Source organism: Zingiber officinale, chromosome 8B (assembly GCF_018446385.1).
Source record: "Zingiber officinale cultivar Zhangliang chromosome 8B, Zo_v1.1, whole genome shotgun sequence".
Classification (NCBI taxonomy): Eukaryota; Viridiplantae; Streptophyta; class Magnoliopsida; order Zingiberales; family Zingiberaceae; genus Zingiber; species Zingiber officinale.
Window position 1 is genome coordinate 106047951 of NC_056001.1, and position 23059 is coordinate 106071009.

The 23059-nt window shown below is 41.1% G+C and overlaps 2 protein-coding genes across 2 annotated transcripts; one reads left to right on the forward strand and one right to left on the reverse strand.

Annotated features, from left to right (window-relative positions):
- The first annotated feature begins 15691 nt into the window (after nucleotides 1–15691).
- On the forward strand, nucleotides 15692–17551 carry LOC122016430. Its single transcript, XM_042573730.1, has 7 exons — nucleotides 15692–16544; nucleotides 16627–16698; nucleotides 16779–16846; nucleotides 16915–17059; nucleotides 17132–17212; nucleotides 17298–17387; nucleotides 17461–17551. The coding sequence occupies exons 1-7, from the start codon at nucleotides 16338–16340 to the stop codon at nucleotides 17503–17505; spliced, it is 708 nt and encodes a 235-aa protein (XP_042429664.1). The 5' UTR covers nucleotides 15692–16337; the 3' UTR covers nucleotides 17506–17551.
- On the reverse strand, nucleotides 17177–22234 carry LOC122016429 (L-aspartate oxidase, chloroplastic-like). Its single transcript, XM_042573729.1, has 8 exons — nucleotides 21989–22234; nucleotides 21391–21530; nucleotides 20879–21239; nucleotides 20392–20634; nucleotides 19506–19562; nucleotides 19311–19391; nucleotides 19093–19154; nucleotides 17177–18869 (listed from the first exon to the last, which is right to left on the reverse strand). The coding sequence occupies exons 2-8, from the start codon at nucleotides 21522–21524 to the stop codon at nucleotides 17852–17854; spliced, it is 1956 nt and encodes a 651-aa protein (XP_042429663.1). The 5' UTR covers nucleotides 21525–21530; nucleotides 21989–22234; the 3' UTR covers nucleotides 17177–17851.
- Between the last annotated feature and the right edge of the window lie 825 nt (nucleotides 22235–23059).

Here is a 23059-nt window from a genome sequence, read left to right on the forward strand (position 1 = left end):
AAGGAATAAAGACTAAATATGTATTACAAAATAACTAAAAGAAGAGGTACAACAGATTTACTTGGTTACAACCAGGGAGGTTGTTAATCCAAGGAAGATGAAAAGCACACTAAACTCTCCTTCAGGTGGAGAAGTCTCTTTATAGCAATTGAAGTACTAAAAATATGAAGCTAGACAAAAGAAATAATTTACAAGTGTTCTATAGTGTTTTCTTATTGTTTCTTAGCTTTTGGGACTATGACTGTATTTATAACCCTGGTCGGGGCGTCTAGAAGGATTCCAAGCACCTGGAGAGGGATAAAACTTTATCCCCATTGCAACGGATCACGTTTGACATGATCCGGATAAAAATCCTGGTCCGGGTGCTCGAACCCAAGTTAACAACTTGTTAACTTGTTTGGTTCGACACTACAAGAAAATTGGGATTCTACAACACTTAAACGACAACGCTGTTTTTAAAAGGCGTTGTCTATTTTTTTTTAAACAATGCTTTTAGTGAAAAGCGTTGTCTATTTCATTATTTTCTTATTAATAGACAATGTTTTTCTAAAAACCGTTGTCTATTAGTGATTTTTATGGATCAAAGACAACGCTTCGTAAAAAGCATTGTCTATTAGCCTTTTTTTTAGTGACAACAATTTTTAAAAAGTGTTGTATGTTGTTAAGTTCTCGTCTAAATCTAGATTAATACAAATCGTTGGATCAAGTAAGTGTTGGTTGCTACTCAGAAAACCTATAGGTTCCACTGTACAAAAATTTTGTACAAAGGTCTGAACCTTTTCCTAGCTACCATGTGTTCTTTTAAATTAAATTTTGGATCGCCTGCGGAACTTAACACGTTTGATCCAAAACTTAATCTATTTGTTCTTTTAGGTTTTGACTTGGATCTCCTGCGGAACTTAACACGTTCGACCCAAGTCTCCTTAAGTTATTAATTCCATTAAATATTAATTTCCATAAAAGGTTCCCAGTACTGACGTGGCGAGGCACATGGCCTTCTTGGATATGGGAGCAACCACCACCGACTAGACAAAACCTTTAATAGAAAGCTAATATTTAATTTCCTAAAATAACTTTAGGTTAACCAAAGAGAACAATCAAATCACAAGGAAAAGAAAGAAACAAAAGAACACAACTTCGAAAAAACATATTCGAAATTCTAGAACGTAAGCCTCTTGTATTTGGTATTATTTCCATAAATAACTAGCATGATGCGGAAATAAAATTTACTAGTTATACCTTGTAGAAAAACCTCTTGATCTTCTACCGTATTCCTCTTCTAACCTCGGACGTTGTGTGGGCAACGATCTTCCGAGACGAGAAACCACCAATCACCTTCTTCTCCTCCTAGCTAGGTTCGGCCAACAAAGAGGAAGCTTCACCAAGGAAGAAAAACAAAATACTAACCAAGCTCCAAGAGATGCTAGCTTTCTCTCCTTCTTCTTCTTCTTCTCCGAGTAGTATCCGGCCACCACAAGAGCTCCAATAGAAGGGTAGGGTTCGGCCACCACAAGAGGAAGAGAGGGAGAGGTTGGCCGGCCACACCAAGGAACAAAAGAGGGAGAGGAATAATAGATGTTGTGTCTTGTGAAGGCACCCTCACCCCTTCTTTTATATTCCTTGGCCTAGGCAAATTAGGAAATTTAATTACAATAAATTTTACTTAATTTCCTTGACATGATTTAATTGAGAGAAATAAAATAAAATTTCCCCAATTAATTTCAAGTGGCCGGCCACATTATTGGAAAACAAAAGAGGACAAATTTTAATCAACAATTAAAACTTCCTAATTTGTTTCCGGAAATTTTAAAAAATAAAATTTCTCTTTAAAATCTCTTCATGGTTGATAAAAGGAAATTTCTATAATTTTAATTTTATCAACATGTGAATAATTTTTAAAGAAAAAATAAAACATCTCTCCAATCTACAAATAAGGAAAGAGATCTAATCTCTTTCTTTAATCTTTTGTAGATCTTTTACAAGAGAGATATTTTAATTTTAATTCTCTTTAAAATATATCTTCCACATAATAATAAAAATTAAAATTAAATTTCTTTTTTAATTTATTTTGGTCGGCCCTACTAGCTTGGGTTCAAGCTAGGGCCGGCCACCCAATCTCATACCTAGGCCCCTAGCTTGGATCCCAAGCTAGCTTGGCGGCCCCTATTGGGTGGGTATAGAAGGTGGGTATAGGTGGGTATAGAACTCTATAAATAAGAGGCTACGATAGGGACCGAGAGGAGGAATTGATTTTGGTCTCCCGATAAAATTAAGCATCCCGTGTTCGCCCCGAACACACAACTTAATTTTATCAATGATAATTCATTCCACTAGAGAACTATCATTGAACTACCGCACCAATCCCAAATTACATTTTTGGGCTCCTTCTTATTATGAGTGTGTTAGTCTCCCTGTGTTTAAGATAACAAATGTCCACTAATTAAGTAAGTTACTGACAACTCACTTAATTAATATCTAGCTCCAAGAGTAGTACCACTCAACTTCATCGTCATGTCGGACTAAGTCCACCTGCAGGGTTTAACATGACAATCCTTATGAGCTCCTCTTGGGGACATTCTCAACCTAGATCACTAGGACACAGTTTCCTTCTATAATCAACAACACACACTATAAGTGATATCATTTCCCAACTTATCGGGTTTATTGATTTATCGAACTAAATCTCACCCATTGATAAATTAAAGAAATAAATATCAAATATATGTGCTTGTTATTATATTAGGATTAAGAGCACACACTTCCATAATAATTGAGGTCTTTATTCTTTTATAAAGTCAGTATAAAAGGAACGACCTCAAATGGTCCTACTCAATACACTCTAAGTGTACTAGTGTAATCATATAGTTAAGATAAACTAATACCTAATTACACTACGACCTTCCAATGGTTTGTTCCTTTCCATCTTGGTCGTGAGCTACTGTTTATAATTTATAAGGAACCGATAACATGATCTTCTGTATGTGACACCACACACCATGTTATCTACAATATAAATTAATTGAGCAACTACATTTATCATAAATGTAGACATTTGACCAATGTGATTCTTATTTCTAGATTAATGTTTATACCAAAAGCTAGGCTTTTAGTATACACTCCAACAATCTCCCACTTATACTAAAAGACTAAGCTGCCATATCTGCTGTCATACATCTGATTCCCAACCCTTCAACATGTCAATCAAAAGCTCTTGCCTTAAGGACCTTAGTGAAAAGATCTATAGGTCATCACCTGATGCAATCTAGGCAGCAACAACTTCTCCTCGTTTATACGATTTCTCGTATTGGGTGGTACTTGCGCTCTATTGTGTTTACTTGCCTTATAGACTTATGGTTTCTTCGAGTTTGATACTGCACCAACATTATTACATTAAATTGTAACAATCTTTGGACAAACCAGAAATCATATCTAAGTCTATCTTAAGGTTATTGAGTCATTCAGCTTTTATGGCTACCTCAGAGGCTTGCCATATACTAAGCTTCTATGGTGGAGTCCAGAAAAACACCTATGCTTATCACTCTTCCATAGTTATGACTATACCTCCTAAAGTAATCACAAAACCCCGAGGTTGACTTATTATTATCTCTATCCGATTGGAAGCCAAAATCCATGCAACCCACTAGGACCAAATTAACTGCCTTGTAAGCTAGCATATAATCTCTAGTTCCTCTAAGGTACTTTAATATATGCTTTACTGCAGTCCAATGTCCTTGTCTAGGGTTACATTGATATCTGCTAACTATGCCCTTGGCAAAACAGATTTCTGATCTCGTGCATAGCATACATTAGGTTGTCTAACTGCTGAAGCATAAAGAACTGCCTACATGTCCTCAATCTCCTTTGATGTCATCGGAGACATCTCTTTAGATAAAGACACTCCATGCTTAAAAGATAAGAAACCTTTCTAGGAGTTTTGCATGCTTAAAATGAGCAAGGATTTTTCCGATGTATCAAGCTTGGGATAAGTAAAATATATTTTTTTTTTCTTGCGATCCCTTATTACTTTGATCTCAAGAATATATACATTCTCCCAAGTCCTTTATATCGAATTGTTTGGACAACCATACCCTTACTTCTGACAACATTTTGATATTGTTTCCAACTACCAAAAATGTTATCTACGTATAGTACAAGAAATACCACCACGCTTCCATCACACCTTTTGTATACACAAGACTTATCCGGTTACTAAATCCATAGATCTGGATTACTTTGATAAACCGGATGTTCCAAGACCTTGAAGCTTTACCTCAGTCCATAGACTGATTGAGCTTGCACACAAGATGCTCTTAGCCCTTTGCAATGAACCCTTCTGGTTGCTTAATATGGATGCTTTCTTCAAGACTTCCATTAAGGAATGCTGTCTTGACATCCACTTGCCAAATAGATAAAAGAATCCGGATAGAATTAAGCATGGCTACCAGTGAAAAGGTTTCCTTTTTCATCAAGTCTTGCTTTAAAAGTTACCACCTTCCTGTCTATCCCTCTTTTCCTATTATATACCTTTTTACACCCAACGGCTTTTACACCATTTGGTGATTCTATAAGCTTCCAGATTTAGAATACATATATTCTAATTCTGTTATTCATTACTCTTTGCCAAGATGCTGCATCTTTATCTTGGAGTACTTCATCATATGACCGGAGATCAGGTTCATGTCCTCCAGGGATCGAATCCAAAAACTCTCCCAAAACATGAACCTATTTAGGTTGCCTAACAACCCTCCCACTACGACAAGGCATTTTCTGCAATTGTGTATCATATGTGATACGTGTTGCAGTTTTCTTGTGGTATCTCATCTTGTACAGTTGGTACTAGGTTAGACATGTCTTTTATTATTTCTTTAAGAACAAATTTACTTATGAGCACGTGGTTTATTATATAGTCCTTTTCTAAAAATCAGTCATTGATGCTAACAATGACCTTCTGATTTTTAAGACTATAAACCTACTTTTTTTTTATCTAGGATAACTTACAAACAAGTGAACTCCTATCCAACTTATCATTATCTCTCTTTAACATATGTGCTAGATTACCCGAATCCGAATATGCTTCAAAATAGGCTTACGCCTATTCAGCAATTCTATATGAGTAGAGAGTTATGACTTGGAAGGCACTATGTTCACTTTCATTTTCAGAGTTTATCCTTAAAACAAATTTGGTAATTTTCTGAATAACTCATTATCTATCTAATTATTCCATAAGAGTTCTTTACCTTCTTTCTACTACACTATTCTATTGGGGTGTACCAGATGCAGTTAGTTGGGATTGAAATCCAACTTCTGATAAGTGACTCCTAAAATCTCTCAAGAGGTACTTGCCACTACGATCTTCCATAGTGAATTTTTACTTTATTTCTCCGCATCAACCTTGTACTCTTTGAACTAATCAAAGTACTTAGTCTTGCGGTACATTAAGTAAATTTATTTGTATCTTGAATAGTTGTCTATAAATTAGACAAAATATTCAATACTACCACTTGTCTGGATAGTCATAGGATCACACAAATCAGAATGAACCGATTTCAACATATTTTTGACTCCATACCCCTTGGACTTAAAAGCTTCTTGGTTATTTTTCTTCCAAGTAAGACTCGCAGGTTGGAAAGATTTCCACTACCAATGATCCCAAAAGTTCATCAGCTACCAATGAATCCTACTCAAGTATAACCTAGATTTATATGCCAAAGATATAATTGGTTCATTTCCGAAGGTTGCTTTCTCTTAAAATTAGAAGATGTGTTACTAATTTCCATTTGTTGCATCGTGGGAGTTATTGGATTATAAATTGTCAACCATCATACTAGAATAGATAACTTTCTTATTTTTCTTGATAACAACTTTGTTATCAAAATAGACATAATATTTATAATAGTTTAGAAACTGAAATCAGGTTCTTTCTAAACTTGGTACGTAAAGACAATTACTTAAAATCCATATTTTATTCTTATCAAAGAATAAACATCTCCCACTGCAACAGTTACCACTTTTACAGTAGTGCCCATGTGGACGGTGATTTACCTTTCATTTAGTTGTCGGGTTTCCTGGAACCCTGCAATGAATTGCAGACATGATTAATGGCATCTTGTATCTACACTCCAGGTTCTGGTAGATAACACCACTAGACATGTTTCAACTAATGAATTAAATACACCTAAATTGTTCTTAGTTCTAAGAAGACAGTCTACCTTAATGTCCAAGTCCTATTTCCAATCATTACAATTTGGACTACTAAGTCTTTTTCTATAGTATGACTACTAGGGATTGACAAACATCCTAAGAATCACAAAAATATTTGGTCAAGATCAACTCCTTAAAATCTCCATAAATTTTGTGTATACAAAATCGAAGAGGAGATTTTATTCATTAATTTTATTATCTTGTCAACTTTACTTTATGACGAATAAAATTAATAGTTGATCTGTCTTTGATCAAATATTTGGTCAAAACTCTTTGAATTTAAAATAACATTGATTCCTCAAACAATATTATTTAAATTTACCAACACCTCAAATACCGTGAATTTTGCATACCACGTTAGTGTGGACGTATACAAATTCAACATTTGTAAAAGGAGGGTTTTACCCATTAACTATTTTGTCATCGTATCTTTATGACAAATAAAATTATCTCAAACACCGTTAATTTTGTATGCCACGTTAATGTGAACGTATACAAAATCAATCATTTGTAAGAGGGGTTTTAACCCTTTAATTTTATTATCTTGTCAACCTAGTTTTATGACAAATTAATAGTTGGTTTCATTTGGTCACACAAATAATAGCAGTGACTCCGATGGGGAGGATACTATTAGATGTGTCTAAGTGTATACCATTACTTGACACTAAGTCCATTAATAAGATTATGCCCCTTCCGTTGGGGAAGATCACACGCTCTTAATTAACTTCCTATAGTCATCCAAAAATGGAAGTCTGTTCTAGTGATCCACAAACAAGCTCATCCGTTATGGAGGAAGGCACTCAGAGCCAACGCGCAAGCTTGTTTGCATCACTTACAAACCAGTAATGGAGACCATGAGATTTATTTAAAAATCCCTCTCCCACTTAGTTATTTATAAACGAGGAATTTTAACTATGCTAGCCTACTAGTCATGTATACTAACATGCACACACATCACAATATAAAAACAATAAATAGAAAATCTAATTTTCAACTATTATGGCTTTTATCTCTAGTTGTCCTCCGTGTGTTGTCATCCCAAGCTGCTGCCATATTTGGCCACCGCCACCGGGTCTAGCTGTCGCATCCATCTTGCTCCTAGTTCCGCTGCGCCTCTGGTCCTTAGAAGGTTCCACGCTTTGCAAGATTCGATCCGCGACATAAATAGAATTTTACATTTTGATCCTATATTCCATAAAAGGAATGTACATGTATCTAGATCAAAAATAAAATCCTAATAAAACTAAATACAGCTCCTGCTGTATTTTAATACAATCATGCACACAGATAAATGCCCTTGACATGTCCAAGGGTCCAATCACACACATAATAACTATAAGCCATAATAGTTGGATCCTGCGTCCACAAAGTTAGACATCCTACTATTAACTTGCCTAAATTATGTATGACATGTGCATAATTAAACTAATACCAAATACACAGAGGCAAAACCCTAGCTCGATACCAATTGTTGGTTGCTACTCGGAAAACCTATAGGTTCCACTGTACAAAAATTTTGTACAAAGGTCTGAACCTTTCCTAGCTACCATGTGTTCTTTTAAATTAAATTTTGGATCGCCTGTGGAACTTAACACGTTTGATCCAAAACTTAATCTATTTGTTCTTTTAGGTTTTGACTTGGATCTCTCGGAACTTAACACGTTCGACCCAAGTCTCCTTAAGTTATTAATTCCATTAAATATTAATTTCCATAAAAGGTTCCCGAGATCTTGACGTGGCGAGGCACATGGCCTTCTTGGATATGGGAGCAACCACCACCGACTAGACAAAACCTTTAATAGAAAGCTAATATTTAATTTCCTAAAATAACTTTAGGTTAACCAAAGAGAACAATCAAATCACAAGGAAAAGAAAGAAACAAAAGAACACAACTTCGAAAAAACATATTCGAAATTCTAGAACGTAAGCCTCTTGTATTTGGTATTATTTCCATAAATAACTAGCATGATGCGGAAATAAAATTTACTAGTTATACCTTGTAGAAAAATCTCTTGATCTTCTACCGTATTCCTCTTCTAACCTCGGACGTTGTGTGGGCAACGATCTTCCGAGACGAGAAACCACCAATCACCTTCTTCTCCTCCTAGCTAGGTTCGGCCAACAAAGAGGAAGCTTCACCAAGGAAGAAAACAAAATACTAACCAAGCTCCAAGAGATGCTAGCTTTCTCTCCTTCTTCTTCTTCTTCTCCGAGTAGTATCCGCCACCACAAGAGCTCCAATAGAAGGGTGGGTTCGGCCACCACAAGAGGAAGAGAGGGAGAGGTTGGCCGGCCACACCAAGGAACAAAAGAGGGAGAGGAATAATAGATGTTGTGTCTTGTGAAGGCACCTCACCCCTTCTTTTATATTCCTTGGCCTAGGCAAATTAGGAAATTTAATTACAATAAATTTTCCTTAATTTCCTTGACATGATTTAATTGAGAGAAATAAAATAAAATTTCCCAATTAATTTCAAGTGGCCACATTATTGGAAAACAAAGAGGACAAGTTTTAATCAACAATTAAAACTTCCTAATTTGTTTCCGGAAATTTTAAAAATAAAATTTCTCTTTAAAATCTCTTCATGGTTGATAAAAGGAAATTTCTATAATTTTAATTTTATCAACATGTGAATAATTTTAAAGAAAAAATAAAACATCTCTCCAATCTACAAATAAGGAAAGAGATCTAATCTCTTTCTTTAATCTTTAGATCTTTTACAAGAGAGATATTTTAATTTTAATTCTCTTTAAAATATATCTTCCACATAATAATAAAAATTAAAATTAAATTTCTTTTTTAATTTATTTTGGTCGGCCCTACTAGCTTGGGTTCAAGCTAGGGCCGGCCACCCAATCTCATACCTAGGCCGGCCCTAGCTTGATCCCAAGCTAGCTTGGCCGACCCCTATTGGGTGGGTATAGAAGGTGGGTATAGGTGGGTATAGAACTCTATAAATAAGAGGCTACGATAGGGACTGAGAGGAGGAATTGATTTTGGTCTCCCGATAAAATTAAGCATCCCGTGTTCGCCCCGAACACACAACTTAATTTTATCAATGATAATTCATTCCACTAGAGAACTATCATTGAACTACCGCACCAATCCCAAATTACATTTTTGGGCTCCTTCTTATTATGAGTGTGTTAGTCTCCCTGTGTTTAAGATAACAAATGTCCACTAATTAAGTAAGTTACTGACAACTCACTTAATTAATATCTAGCTCCAAGAGTAGTACCACTCAACTTCATCGTCATGTCGGACTAAGTCCACCTACAGGGTTTAACATGACAATCCTTATGAGCTCCTCTTGGGGACATTCTCAACCTAGATCACTAGGACACAGTTTCCTTCTATAATCAACAACACACACTATAAGTGATATCATTTCCCAACTTATCGGGTTTATTGATTTATCGAACTAAATCTCACCCATTGATAAATTAAAGAAATAAATATCAAATATATGTGCTTGTTATTATATTAGGATTAAGAGCACACACTTCCATAATAACTGAGGTCTTTATTCTTTTATAAAGTCAGTATAAAAGGAACGACCTCAAATGGTCCTACTCAATACACTCTAAGTGTACTAGTGTAATCATATAGTTAAGATAAACTAATACCTAATTACACTACGACCTTCCAATGGTTTGTTCATTTCCATCTTGGTCGTGAGCTACTGTTTATAATTTATAAGGAACCGATAACATGATCTTCTGTATGTGACACCACACACCATGTTATCTACAATATAAATTAATTGAGCAACTACATTTATCATAAATGTAAACATTTGACCAATGTGATTCTTATTTCTAGATTAATGTTTATACCAAAAGCTAGGCTTTTAGTATACACTCCAATAGTAAGGAGTAGAAAACCCTTAGTTTCACTGGCCCACCTATCTTCCGATCGTTTTTGATCCCGAACCCTTCTCCCAACTCCTCATCTCACGTCGGCCTTCTCCATCCAACTCCTCCTCTCATGCCCTCTCCTTCCAACTCCTCTCTGGCAAACCCCTCTTCGGCGAACCCCTCTCCGCGAACCACTCCTCCGAACTCCTCTCCGTCAAGACCGCGGGATTAATCACCTTATTCCTTCACCTCTTCATGCCCTAATATCTTCGCCTCCGTCGCCTCATTCACGCTTCCTTCACACTACCCAATCTCTTTGACCTCACCTTCATCAAGCGACAGATTCCGATGCTGAGGCGATCGACCACGACAGATCGACCCATCTCTTCGCCTCCTTCGCCCCGGCTCGATCATATGGGAGGCAGCTGAGTCGATGAGCTCTCCAGCGTGCTGTGGGCGCTCCGCAAGACTCCTAAGGAAGGGACCTGGGCAACTCCTTTTCACCTAGTGTATGGTGGCGAAGCGGTCGTCCCCGTCGAAGTCGGAGTCGAATCCGATCGGATACAACACTACGATGAGGACAACTCTGAGCGAAGGCTTCTGGAACTAGACTTAGTGGACGAAACTTACGCAAAAGCCGCTAGTCGATTGATGGCCTACCGCCAGAGGATGAAGCAGAACTATAATCAGAGGGTGATCTCGAGGTCATTCCAGGTCGACGATCTGGTATGGAAGAAAGTAAAGTCGGTCGGCAACGTCACCAAGCTAGAAGTCCCATGGGCTGGACCCTTCAAGGTCATGGAGAAGCTTCGTTCGGGCGCTATTACTTGGAGGATGAGGACGGACGACGACTAGAGTGGCCGTGGAGCACGAACCATCTCTGGCCTTATCGAGCCAGGTGAGAGGTACGCCGATGCAATAATTAATCTATCTTTATATCCCTATGCTCCTTGTATGCAGGGCAGAAATAAAGGAATCAAATTCCAAACTCTATGTCGAATGACACAATAAATCATTGAGCGATGACGTTAAACTCATGTCTCCATCAACGGTCGAGCGGCGACCTTAAACCCAAGTCTTTTTTAAATCGTCGAGCGGCGACGTTAAACCCATGTCTCCACTAATGGTCGAGCGGCGACCTTAAACCAAGTTTTCGTCAAATCGTCGAGCGACGACGTTAAACCCATGTCTCCACCGACGATCGAGCGGCGACTTTAAACTCATGTCTCCATCAACGGTCGAGTGGCGACCTTAAATCCTGGACTTTATCAAATCATCTAGCGGCGACGTTATACCCATGTCTTTATTGACGGTCGAGCGGCGACTTTAACCCAAGAGTATAAATCATAAAATTAGACGATGATTATAGCCGTCAAATCGTCGAGCGACGACGTTAAACCCATGTCTCCACCAACGGTCGAGTGGCGACCTTAAATCCTGGACTTATCAAATCATCGAGCGGCGACGTTAAACCCATGTCTCCACCGACGGTCGAGCAGTGACGTTAAACTCATGTCTCCACCGACGGTCGAGCAGCGACCTTAAACCCTGGACTTTGACAAGTCGTCGAGCGGCGACATTATACCCATGTTTTTATTGATGGTAGAGTGACGACCTTAAACCCAAGAGTATAATCGTAAAATTAGACGATGATTATAGCCGAACGGAAGGATCAGGGCCAGACATGTAAACAAACAAAGAAGTCCGCCGAGCGGGCAGATAATTCATTGATCAAAGGGAAGAACCGTCGATCGGTGGACATACAATGAGATTTCAAAAACTTTTACAAGACGGACGCTCGACCTCACTCTATATAATCAAAAACATCATCAGGCATCGAGTCGTTCAATTTGCTGCGATTGATGATGTTGTCCGTCGTCTCGGAGGGAAGGTGGTCGTCCGTCTTGAGCTGTTGAAGCGTCCCGTCGATGGCCAACTAGAAGACGCGGACGATCCGCTAGACAACCTTGTCAGTGAACTGGTCTGAGCGGAGGTAAGCTTGCTTCAGCGCTTCAAACCTAGCCGGCTCAGCTTCCCGGTAGGTCACTAGAGCCAAGCGAGAGGCCTCCAGGGCGTCCTCAGCATCTTTGAACTTCCCCTTCAGAGAGGCTTCTCCAGCCGAGCGGCAGTCCCGCTCGATAATCAGGTAGTCCTCGGCTTCTTTGAGATTTTGGACGAGCTACTGAGCCTCCTGGTTCTTTAGCTCCAGATCGGCAATGGCTCGTTTCTTCCTTGTCGTGGCCAGCTCGATCTTTTTATCATAAGTTTTCACCTGCGCCTCGAGCTGGCCCAGCTGGATTTCCTAATCGGTAGACTTCTTCTCTCGGCCTCAAGGAGCTTCTGGGCATTCTCCAGATCGGCCTTTAACTCGGCGACCGATGGCTCCTGGGAGGAAGAGGTGTCGCCCAAGATCTTGAACTTCTTCAACTTGTCCTCCACAAAAGCGAGCCGCTAGCACATGGTCATGCTCTCCACCCAGTACTGCAGATAAACAGGAAAAGGTTGAGCGTCGATCGGAGGTAAATTATGAATTGATGAAATACGTACCCCGGTGGACATCTGCAGGTGGCTATTGCCAAGCGCCCCTGGTGACATCATCGCCGCTCGGGCCCTCGCTTCCTCCCAAACGTCGACGAGTGGCCCGCGGATAAGAATCTTGTGCTCGGGGATATGCGGACGGGTGCACTGCTCGAGGTAGTCCTCTGTTGGAAGGTTGAGGACCGCCGTCATGGATCGTCGGCCGCTCAGGTTCGACTGGGAGGAGGTCACCGGACCGGAAGGTGCGGCAGTGGATGTAGGATTGATCCTAGACTGCAATGGTCTCCGTTGGGTCGGCGGCAGAAATGCGTCAGGCTAGGCAGCAAGGGTCTCTAGTGGCAGCTCGGCCAGAGATGGGGTCCGATTGGGTGAAGTAACCTCCGTTGTTGCCGGGATGGTCATGGAAGAAGAGGTGTCGACCCGCTCGATGACCCCCACAGCCGAGGTGGCGGAGCGGGATGGATTGTCCGTGTGGCGCCTCTTGCGCCTAGCAAGGGGCACTCCACCACCAGAAGACTCGGAGCCTCAGGTCTGAGTGACGGGTTGTGCTTCGAGGGTTGGGAGGGGGTCACCAGCCGCTTCAATGTTGGTCGTCTGGTCGACGGTGCCTTCGCCCACAATGGGTGTCTCCCCAGTAGGAGTGCCCTCGTGGGAGCCGAAAGACGCTAAGTCGCGGCTCGCCAACTCCTTTGCAACGACCGCCTCGACCTCGGCATCTTTCAACTTGCTATAGCCTGCCACCCGTGCTCGCATCGTGATTTGGGCTGCAACAGGAAAAAAGGAAATCAGGTAGACTTAAAGGAAAGAACCTAAGGAGTTTCTTACCTAAGCCACGCGGGAGTCGGGATCAAATCGGACTTAGGCCGAAGACGTGCATGACACCTTCCAGCAGCAGCTTATGGATGTCATATTTTTGGCCTGCCAGCATGATCGTTGTGTGAAGATAGTCCAGCCAACTCTTGTACTTTTTTAGATCGGGCTGAGGGGGCAAGCCGACCTGCCAGCGCATTCGGTAGCAGGGTCCTCGGGAAGACGCAAAAAGAAAAAAATACTCCTTCCAATGCTTGTTGGAAGTAGACATCTTGTCAAAAAAAGACTAGCCCGACCCGCGATTGAAAGAGGAAGTCCCCAGCTCGGACTGCTTGGGATAGTAAAAATAATGGAAAACACGTGGGGTCAGGGGAATGTCGTGCAGCCGAAACAAAACTACGACGTCGTACAACAAACGGAAAGAATTTGGTACGAGTTGCGGAAGGGGAACACGGAAGTAGTTACAAACTTCGATGATGAAGGGGTGGGTCGGGAATCGAAGACCAACTATAAATTGGTCTCGGAAAAGACAGATAGTTTCGGTCGGTGGGTCATTCGACCGATCGAATGGGGAGGCCAAGATTATATCATGATCAGAGGGGATATTGAAGACATTCCTAAGGTTCTCAGCGTCGCCTGCATCAAATCTGGTCTCCATGGTACTGTACCAGAGATCAGGAGCGAGGTCAAACGGCTGAGAAGAGATGGCCATTGCCGGAAAATAAGAAAACAGGACTTCGATAGAAATAAAGATGGACAGAAAGCACAACGAACATGGAAAAGAGGCGAGGATCCAAAAGAATTGCAAAAGATCAAAGAGAGCTTACAGAAAGAGTAGAAAAGGTTGCTGCAGAAGACGGGAAGTCGTCGGAACACTGATCGCACAGGAATCGCCGGGCACTTTAGCAGAACGCAAAGGTAAGGGGGAAGGGGGCTCTGCGAGGTTATAAACCTTCAGCTTGGCCAAGTAGAGCCATCGGATCTAGGACGTAATACCCAAGACGCAGATCCAGCAGTGGAATTCAAAACCGCCAGACGTCGCGTCAAAGCCTGTCGCTTCGGGCATACGGCGACTGCGACAGCAACACGTGGCATTCCCTCACTAGTTCACATTTAATGGGCGCCATTATCAAGCGTAGGAGCGTGTTCGACCTTAACGGGGTGATTTGCACGAATTTCGAAGAGATCTGGTGACATCAGCATTGACCGCACATGTCCGAGGACACTGAGGGAGAAAGCCCAAGTGCAAATACTTGGAGAGTCGATCGGCTACAAGGATCAATCTCGGGGCCAACTGACACTCTTCAATGAACCGATCGGAGTCCTACCAACATGATGGTCGATCGGCCAACCGGTCTCCATTCTTCTTTTTGTCTAGTCAGTCGGACTTGCAACCTCCTTCGACTAGATTTGAGGGGGACGCATGTGATCCGGTGATAAGGGCCCACCCCTCAGAGGGTCGTTGCCACGGTAGAAGTCAAAGTCTAGGCGGTCAACGCCCTTGTATCGCTGGCCGGTCGGACAAGCCACTTGCCCGACCGGGGTGAAGGATAGCCAGGTCGATGTCAACCCGATGTTACCACAGCTCGGTTGCATACCGAACTTCCGATGCTCAGAGATGTGCCGCCGAAGCATTTGCCGAGCGATCATCCTGCTCGAACTTACATCGAACCTAGGAACCGGTGGAACGGGATCGCAACCGAGTAGTTACACTCAGATATAACTCCTCCACTCGGCACAACAACGGAGCTCGGGCAGTGGAATGTTAGCCGAGCGAGCACTTCGTTCGGCTCAAACACAGGATTGCCCGAATGGCTGATGACTGGCCGAGCGGCTATCCCGCTCGACCCAGTAATGGACAAAAAGGATTAGCCAATATCCTTGTGAGAACCCGTGCCCTCGACAGACGACATGATTGGCGGCATGGTCAGATAGAGGATCGTACGGCGGAAGCTTACACTGTCATGTCAGAGATATGCTCGGGTTATTGAGGTATGGTGTCAGGGACACTTTCCTGATATGTCTTTTCAGGGAAAATTTCAAGAAGCGTCCACGCCTCGAGAAGCATGCATGCGCGCTTCTATAACCCTATATAAGGAGCCCCAAGCTTTGACGAAGGTATGCTAAGATTATTGTAGCTACTGTTACTCTGCTTCTTTCGATTCGCTTATTTCTCTACTCCCACATCACTGGTAACTGACTTGAGCATCGGAGAGTCATCGCCGGAGAACCCCTCTCTGGCTCGACACTGATGTTATTGTGGCTGCAAGATCACCTTATTCGGAGTCCACGCACAGTGAACAAGAATGTTACGTTTTTTCAACGTTCATCGTCTCGATTCTCGGACAGAATCCGGATTGATTCATAGAATTGAATAAAAATTAAAAAAATTCTTTATTTACTCCCTTCTAAAGAAACTTCTAAATGGTGTGGAGCGTGTCTTAGTTTTGACTTTCATTTTGGTGGCTTGTAGCACCTCCACCTCCTCCTCACTTCATCTCTTGCTTCCTCCTCTGTTTGCTTCGCCTCGTCACATCCAATTCCTTCCTCGCAAGTCTCCTCCTCTTCAAGTCGACACTTTTCCATTGCGTCGTTCTTCTTGGTGCTCTGTTTCCGTCGGGTCTATGCGCTTACCTTCTTGCTCACGTCCGTTTGATCATTGATATTTCCTCGTTGCCAGCGTTGTTCAAAGCCATTTGTGCTTATTTCCCTCCCTTTTTTTAATCTCCTTTTCATGTCTATTGTTCCTCGCTACGTTTTCGCATTCCATTTTCAGTGATGCTTTTCTCGATGCCTCGGCTGATGATCATGAATATCTCGGTTTTCTCGCAATCTTTTCCCGCAATTTCTTTCTGAGATTGTTGTCGATGACGGGGTGATGCTGTCTTCGGAGTTGAAGAGAACTGCTTCATTCAAAGATTGCAGAAAAAATGGGCGACCATTTCGCGCTGTTGGCGGGCCGGCTCCTCACGGAGTCGACGCTCGAAGCAACCGTCGGGAGCAAGGAGGAAGACCAAGGCAGAGAAATCACCCGGAACAGGATCGCCGGAGGGGAATCACTCGAGTGCCGAATCTGTCAAGAAGAAGACGAAGATTTCAATATGGAGACTCCTTGCTCTTGCCGTGGTAGCTTGAAGGTAAAAAAAGAACTACTTTTCTCGAAAGATTCAGCCGGATCTTTTCAATTGAATCCTGCAATTTCTTCCTTCCTACTGCCAGTTTGCTCACAGAAAATGTGTCCAGAGATGGTGCAACGAAAAGGGCGACACTGTGTGCGAGATTTGCCTGCAGGTGAAACCTCGACCAGCAAAAATCTTGAATTGACAGTCGATGTTTTCTATTTCAATAGCTTTTATCATTATGAACTTCAGCAATTCGAGCCAGGATATACGGCTCCGCCGAGGTTACTTCAGTATGGGACTGCTCCGATGAACTTCAGGTATTTTCTTATCTGCTCCATGGTTCTAACATCCATGTCGATCTTTGACCTGGGCGATACTCATTTAGAGGAAACTGGGAGATCACAAGACAGGAGGATCTTCATGATTCTCAAATCCTGACACTTGCTCCTTCTGAGCCTGATGATACTTTGCACCACTATGACGACGACCATTCGAGGAGCAAAATCTGCTGTCGAGCCATAGCCATAACAGTCAGTGTTCCTTTCCCAGATCATCATCCGTTTGATTTTGATATCAACTGTCATCATCTCTGTTTCGTCCAGTTCGTGGTTCTTTTGTTTCTTCGTCATTGCCTTCCTCCCCTGATCGGCGGACCTGAGCAGTACTCATTCACCTTATTCTCAGTAAAACTCTGGATCTGAGATCTAGCTATTGTAGTTATCAGCTTCTGGAGCACTTCATGATCGTAATTCTCGTTCACTTGTACAGTTGCTGGTGTTGAGGACTGCTGGAATACTTTTGCCTGTCGTCGTGATGGTCCGGACAGTAAGAACACTCCGTCAGTGCCGTCGTCATCAGGTGAAGTTTGGTGCTTGTTTTCCATCATTTCCACAAAGATTTCTTTTGAGCTTGATTGAGATTGGCATTGCAGGCAGCTGGAGAAATTGCTTACTCACATCGCATCCAAATGCACTGACATTAAAGAGAAGCAATTCAAATGATGCTTGAATTGATCTGTAAATAGAAGCCAAGAACCCTTGGGCTTGTGTTTATTATGTTTAAAATCATGGTTCAATAGAGTTTCTTCGCAAAAATGCTTCAGCATGGCAAACCAGACAACTAAAATACAACACTATCCACTACTTATATGATGCTTAAAATCATGGTACAATAGAGCTTCTTAGCCATGTGGAACAGGTGAACTTAAAAAATGAGTGTGAATCTTGAGTGTACTGCTTCAATATGGCATAAGCTAGTTTCTTGAAGGAAACAATCTTGCGAAATAATGACCGAGGATCCATTTGTCGACTATGTTTTATGTTTCATCGAGGCAAACCGGCTATGAGCTTATGTACCTGCTGTGAACTCCATGTCAACTTCATAGAAGTTGGAAAGATTATCGTCGGCTTCCTCTTACTCTCCTCAAGAAAAGGGAAGTCTTCTGTAAAATGTAACCCCCGGCTTTCATGCCTTGCGAGAGCACTGTTCACAACAAGCTTTGCACAGCAGAAAAGATTCTTCATCTCACAAGCTTCCAGACAGACCATTGTCGGATTCCACCCTCTCCGAAATAAAAAGTCCTCCCAGTCAGCCTCCAGCTCTCCAATCTTCCACTCCGCGGTCTTCAACCGACTTGTGGAGCGTACTATACCGACAAACTCCCACATGATAGATTGTAATTCGACTCTAGTTGCCTTTGTCCTAAACAAAATCTCCTGGATCGCATGGCCTTTGAGGGACGACGGAAGCATTGGACGGGTCCACAATGTTGAAGAGTGGGTATCAAGGTTTGATCCTGCCATATGGTCAATTGAGGGTTGCACTGCACGTCGAGCGAAGACTAGTGCTTCGAGCAATGAGTTGCTTGCAAGTCGATTAGCTCCGTGCAATCCTGTGCATGCAACCTCACCAGCTACATAGAGACCTTTAACATTTGTCTCTCCGTGCAACCCTGCACGAATGCCACCACACATGTAATGAGCAGCTGGAACGACGGGTATTGACGAGCAGGTTATGTCCAATCCATATCTGAGACACTCCGCCGCAATATTGGGGAAGTGTGAAAGAATTTGTTCTCTTGGCTTATGGCTTATGTCAAGTAGCACGTACTTCTCTCCACGCTTTTTTAGTTGATCATCGATGCTTCTCGCAACTACATCCCTTGGAGCTAGTTCTGCCCGTTCATCATATAGCGGCATGAATCTCTGCATTGACTGATTATAAAGGATGCCTCCATCCCCTCTGACTGCTTCCGTGATCAGAAAAGCATTGTCTCGTCTATTAATAGGTTTGATTGGGAGGCCTTCATCAGCTAAAGCTGTTGGGTGGAACTGCACAAATCTTGTTAATGGAGATGACAATATGTTAAATAGTGAAGTAAAGAGAAATTATTGCTATAATGCAACTATTATGATAAGTGCATACTTTGTTAAACTTTGCAAGAGCAAGCATTCAACATATATATTCTATTTGATCCAGAGTAGAACTCTATATAGAGCTGATTACAGTTCTTAACGAGAAAAGGTGACGAAGCTATCAACTTTAGTTCAGCATAGACACTTACTCCATATTTGAAATCACTGCTTGAGCACGATGTGCCATAGCAACACCATCTCCAGTTGCTACCTGTGCAGAAAATGCATAGCAGTTTCAACACTAAGCAAATGTGTTATTGTGCAACCCGAGATCAGATTTGTTCTTTCCTAATTATTTCTAGAATAACAAGGAATGAATCAAATTACTTCAATTCATTGAAAACTATTAAGGCTAAATGATACTTACAGGGGGATTAGTCGTTGAAGGGTATATGTGTCCAGCTCCACCAGAGGCTAGCAGTGTCACTTTAGAGATAAAACGGACAATCTAAAGAACAACCAACCATGAAATTTAAAGGCATGCAGAATTGATAATGCTGGCATCAATAACTAGAATAGAATTAACAGATAAACAGCTTCTATACAGAAATAATTTTGCTACCTGTTGGGTTTCTGTGTTCAATGTATCTACACCATGGCAATATGATTCGCCATTATCCTGAAAAAACATGAAATTCTTTATGTGATTCACTTGCTTTTTGGTACATAGTCACTGTTTTTCTGGGTAAAGAGAATTGCCAAGGTGCAGTTACACATGAATTTATCACTAATATATGTCCATGAGAAACAATCCCACCAATGCTAGTCCCATGCCTGGATGAGAAAGAAAGGTTTATGGTTGCATTGCACCTAGACAGCTAGTGTTAAAATTAGTCTAAACATATGAATATTTATTGCCAAAGAGAGCATTCCTCTAGCTGACAACAAATACCTGATTAACCAGACAAGAACGATAAACAAAAAGAAAATAGATTTTATGCAAGATCACAAATGGAATTTGGTTGGTCAGCATAAACATGTACCAGAACAGAAAACACTAGAAGATTTGCTGATGATCTTTTCTCGGATGGTAATTGGTAAAGCTTCTTTCAGTGGGGTCCCAAGTGAATTCAAACCTGTAGTTGGCTTCTCATTCAAAATAAATCATCCATAACCCAAGAGTTTCATCATTAACCTACTTTTATCTCATCCAAGGCACTACCTATAACCGGGGGTAATTTACAGGTCATAATTTTCTTCTTTAGTAGTAAAAGACAGGTATGACACTGTTTAGGGGGAAAATCATTGATAACTGTAATTTAGAATTATTGCAATTAGGAAGTTACAGATTTTTTATTTATTAATTTCCTATCCATTAAGAGATTGAATCAGTATCGATTGTCCAGCTTGAGAAGTCATTTAATTACGGCTCTTGATGAAGTACAAGTGATGGATAGATCTTGGATAACCACCATAGCAATTAAGCATGCGGTAACATAAGAACATACCTGAGAAGTCAAGAGATCAATTGCAAAATGGTGACCAAACAAAAATATATTTGGTTCATCATCAACAGCCTTGAGCAATGCACGTTCAATCTCTCTCCCAGTCATGTCAGCTGCATGGACAATTCTGTTATGAGAATGCCCCCCTTCCCTAGCTAGATGTAGCTTCCCATCGTCGCCATGATCAAATGAAGCACCAATGGCAATTAATTCCTTTACCCGATCAGGGCCCTCTGTGCATACAACCTGGAGTTGGCAATGTTAGAAGGTAATTGGACAATCCTCTCAGATATTTGTAATAACTAATAATCTACTATTAAAAAGAAGCCACAGATCACTGCTTCGAAATTCTTATCCACTAAAATACCATCACAATATACACAATGAGCATACGTGGATCATACTTCATCAAGAGAGAAAAAGCTACAGCATACCAATATGTGTGAATCAAGAATAAAATTGTGAAATTAGAAACATCAAGGAAGCTTACTCTAACAGTCTCTTCATCACAAAGATAAGCCCCAGCAATGATTGTGTCTTGCATGTGGCTCTCTACGGAATCTGAAGGGCACAAAACAGCACTAACTCCACCTTGAGCATAATTTGTGTTGCTCTCCTGAGGTTCAGCTTTAGTAATTATAGCAACAGATCCATACTTTGAAACTTCTAAGGCATACCGCAGTCCAGCAACACCACTGCCAACAACTATAAAATCAAAAAACTTTGTATCACAATTGCTGTCTTGCGAGCACGCAATTCTAGTATGTCTATCTGCAGCAGTCCTCCTAGTAAATAGAGTTTGGACAGATCGAACAGTTGTCCCATGCCCAAACCTGGAAATGGTACAAAACCTGACAGAGAAGATAATACAGGTTGTTAAATGTAGTAGGATTGTTTCACCTTTGGTAACCATGTATCAGAGTTCAGAAATGAACCATGACCCCATTTGAATTTTATGAACAAGAAGAAACAATTGACTTGATGTGGATGTGAGATATGTACCGTGAAGCATCTGTTAGGAGACATGTCTTGAATGCTAAATTAGACAATCCAGAACAATGCTGATAATCGTTCTTGATGTTTAAGTTCCATCCACTTCGCAAATTGACACTCCCATCTAAGAGACTAATCGCCATCTACTCCTGCACCAATAGAATTTCAAATTGCCAAAATTCCAAGTATACTGAAGAGAATTTAACCAGGGTTAAGGAGAGCATATATAGATGCTACGGAAGACTTCAGAAGAAGACTGTCTAAATTCAACAACTTGGCACTTCAAAGATTTCACCAAAAATAAATAAATAAATAAACAGAAAGCCCAAAAGCTACAAACCCAGCCAGTAAAGATCGTGTCTTTAAAAAGAGAGCAATAGTGGTACAAGCAACTCTAAAAAAGGAGAGAAAGAGAGAGAGAAGACGTCCCTGCAAGGGCAGTACAAAACAAATCTGGCGATGGCATCACACGTTTAGGTCAGACAACGAAATGGATCTTAAGATAATAAAGCCCGAAGAACCCGCCGCACAAAAAAAAAAAAAACAGTTCCGCTATAATGGAAATGAAGGCTGAAGGCCCAATCTTTCTGGGACCTGAAGGTCTTACCTATCGAGCGCGTCTCGATCCTCCTCGCCGAAGTTCGAATTCTCTTCGAGGAACTCAAAGCGGACGAAGCCGGCGACGCAAGCAAACAAGGCGACGGAACGGGAAGGGAAGGCAGACAACCCAAAGGAGAGCAGAGAATACCTAACTGGATTCGCGAGGACGGATGGATGAATCGCTCATCCACGCCCAAAACGGAAGATGCATTTGAAGACAGAAAAGGGAAGAGAAAAACAAAATGGAATGGGTGAATTCTTCGATGGCGGCCGGGGCGCCACATCCTTCCCGGAAGATTCACGCGGCCGAACCACTTGCCTATTTTCCATATCGCCGCCACTGACATTCTAGATTTACAGATTAGTACAGGCCCCTAAACTTTTTAGGATAAAAATAAAAAAAGGCGCGCCCCTTAGAATTACGCAAGGAATATTTCTTTTTCATCTGTTATCCTATCCTATTACTATACAATTTACTTTTCAAAATTACATTTATTTTTGAGGTTCTTCTATCCTCCCGGGGCTATAGCGTTCCGTTAGGATATTCATATTGTTATCTAGACATTCGTAATTTGATCACAGTTATAATATATTTATAGAAATTTTTTTTCTAAATAAGGGATGCAATCAAAGATACTGGGCTCCTAGGTTTATCGCCGTATGCACTTCACGATTTATCCTGGTGACCAATAGAAAATTTTCGTAGGGTCGAACCGGTCATCTCAGGAATAGTCAATAAGACTAATTGGGATTATCAATAGTTACTAACACTATTATTATAATATTTGCCTCCAAAGCTATGGTGACGTGATATGACATTCAGGTTGTCCCGCAGGTATCCATGATTCGATCCCAGCTATGATGTATTTATAAGAATTTTTTCTTCAAATGAAAGGCGTAATTAAAAGATGTTGGACTTCTGGACTTCTGTGTTGGTTGTCATATGTATTTTTTTAAATTTATTCTAGTGATTAGTAGAAAATTTTCGTGAAACTAATTATAAAAATATAATATTTATATTATAAAAATTATGAATTATATGTTATAATATAATATTGATCGGTATTAATTTATGATA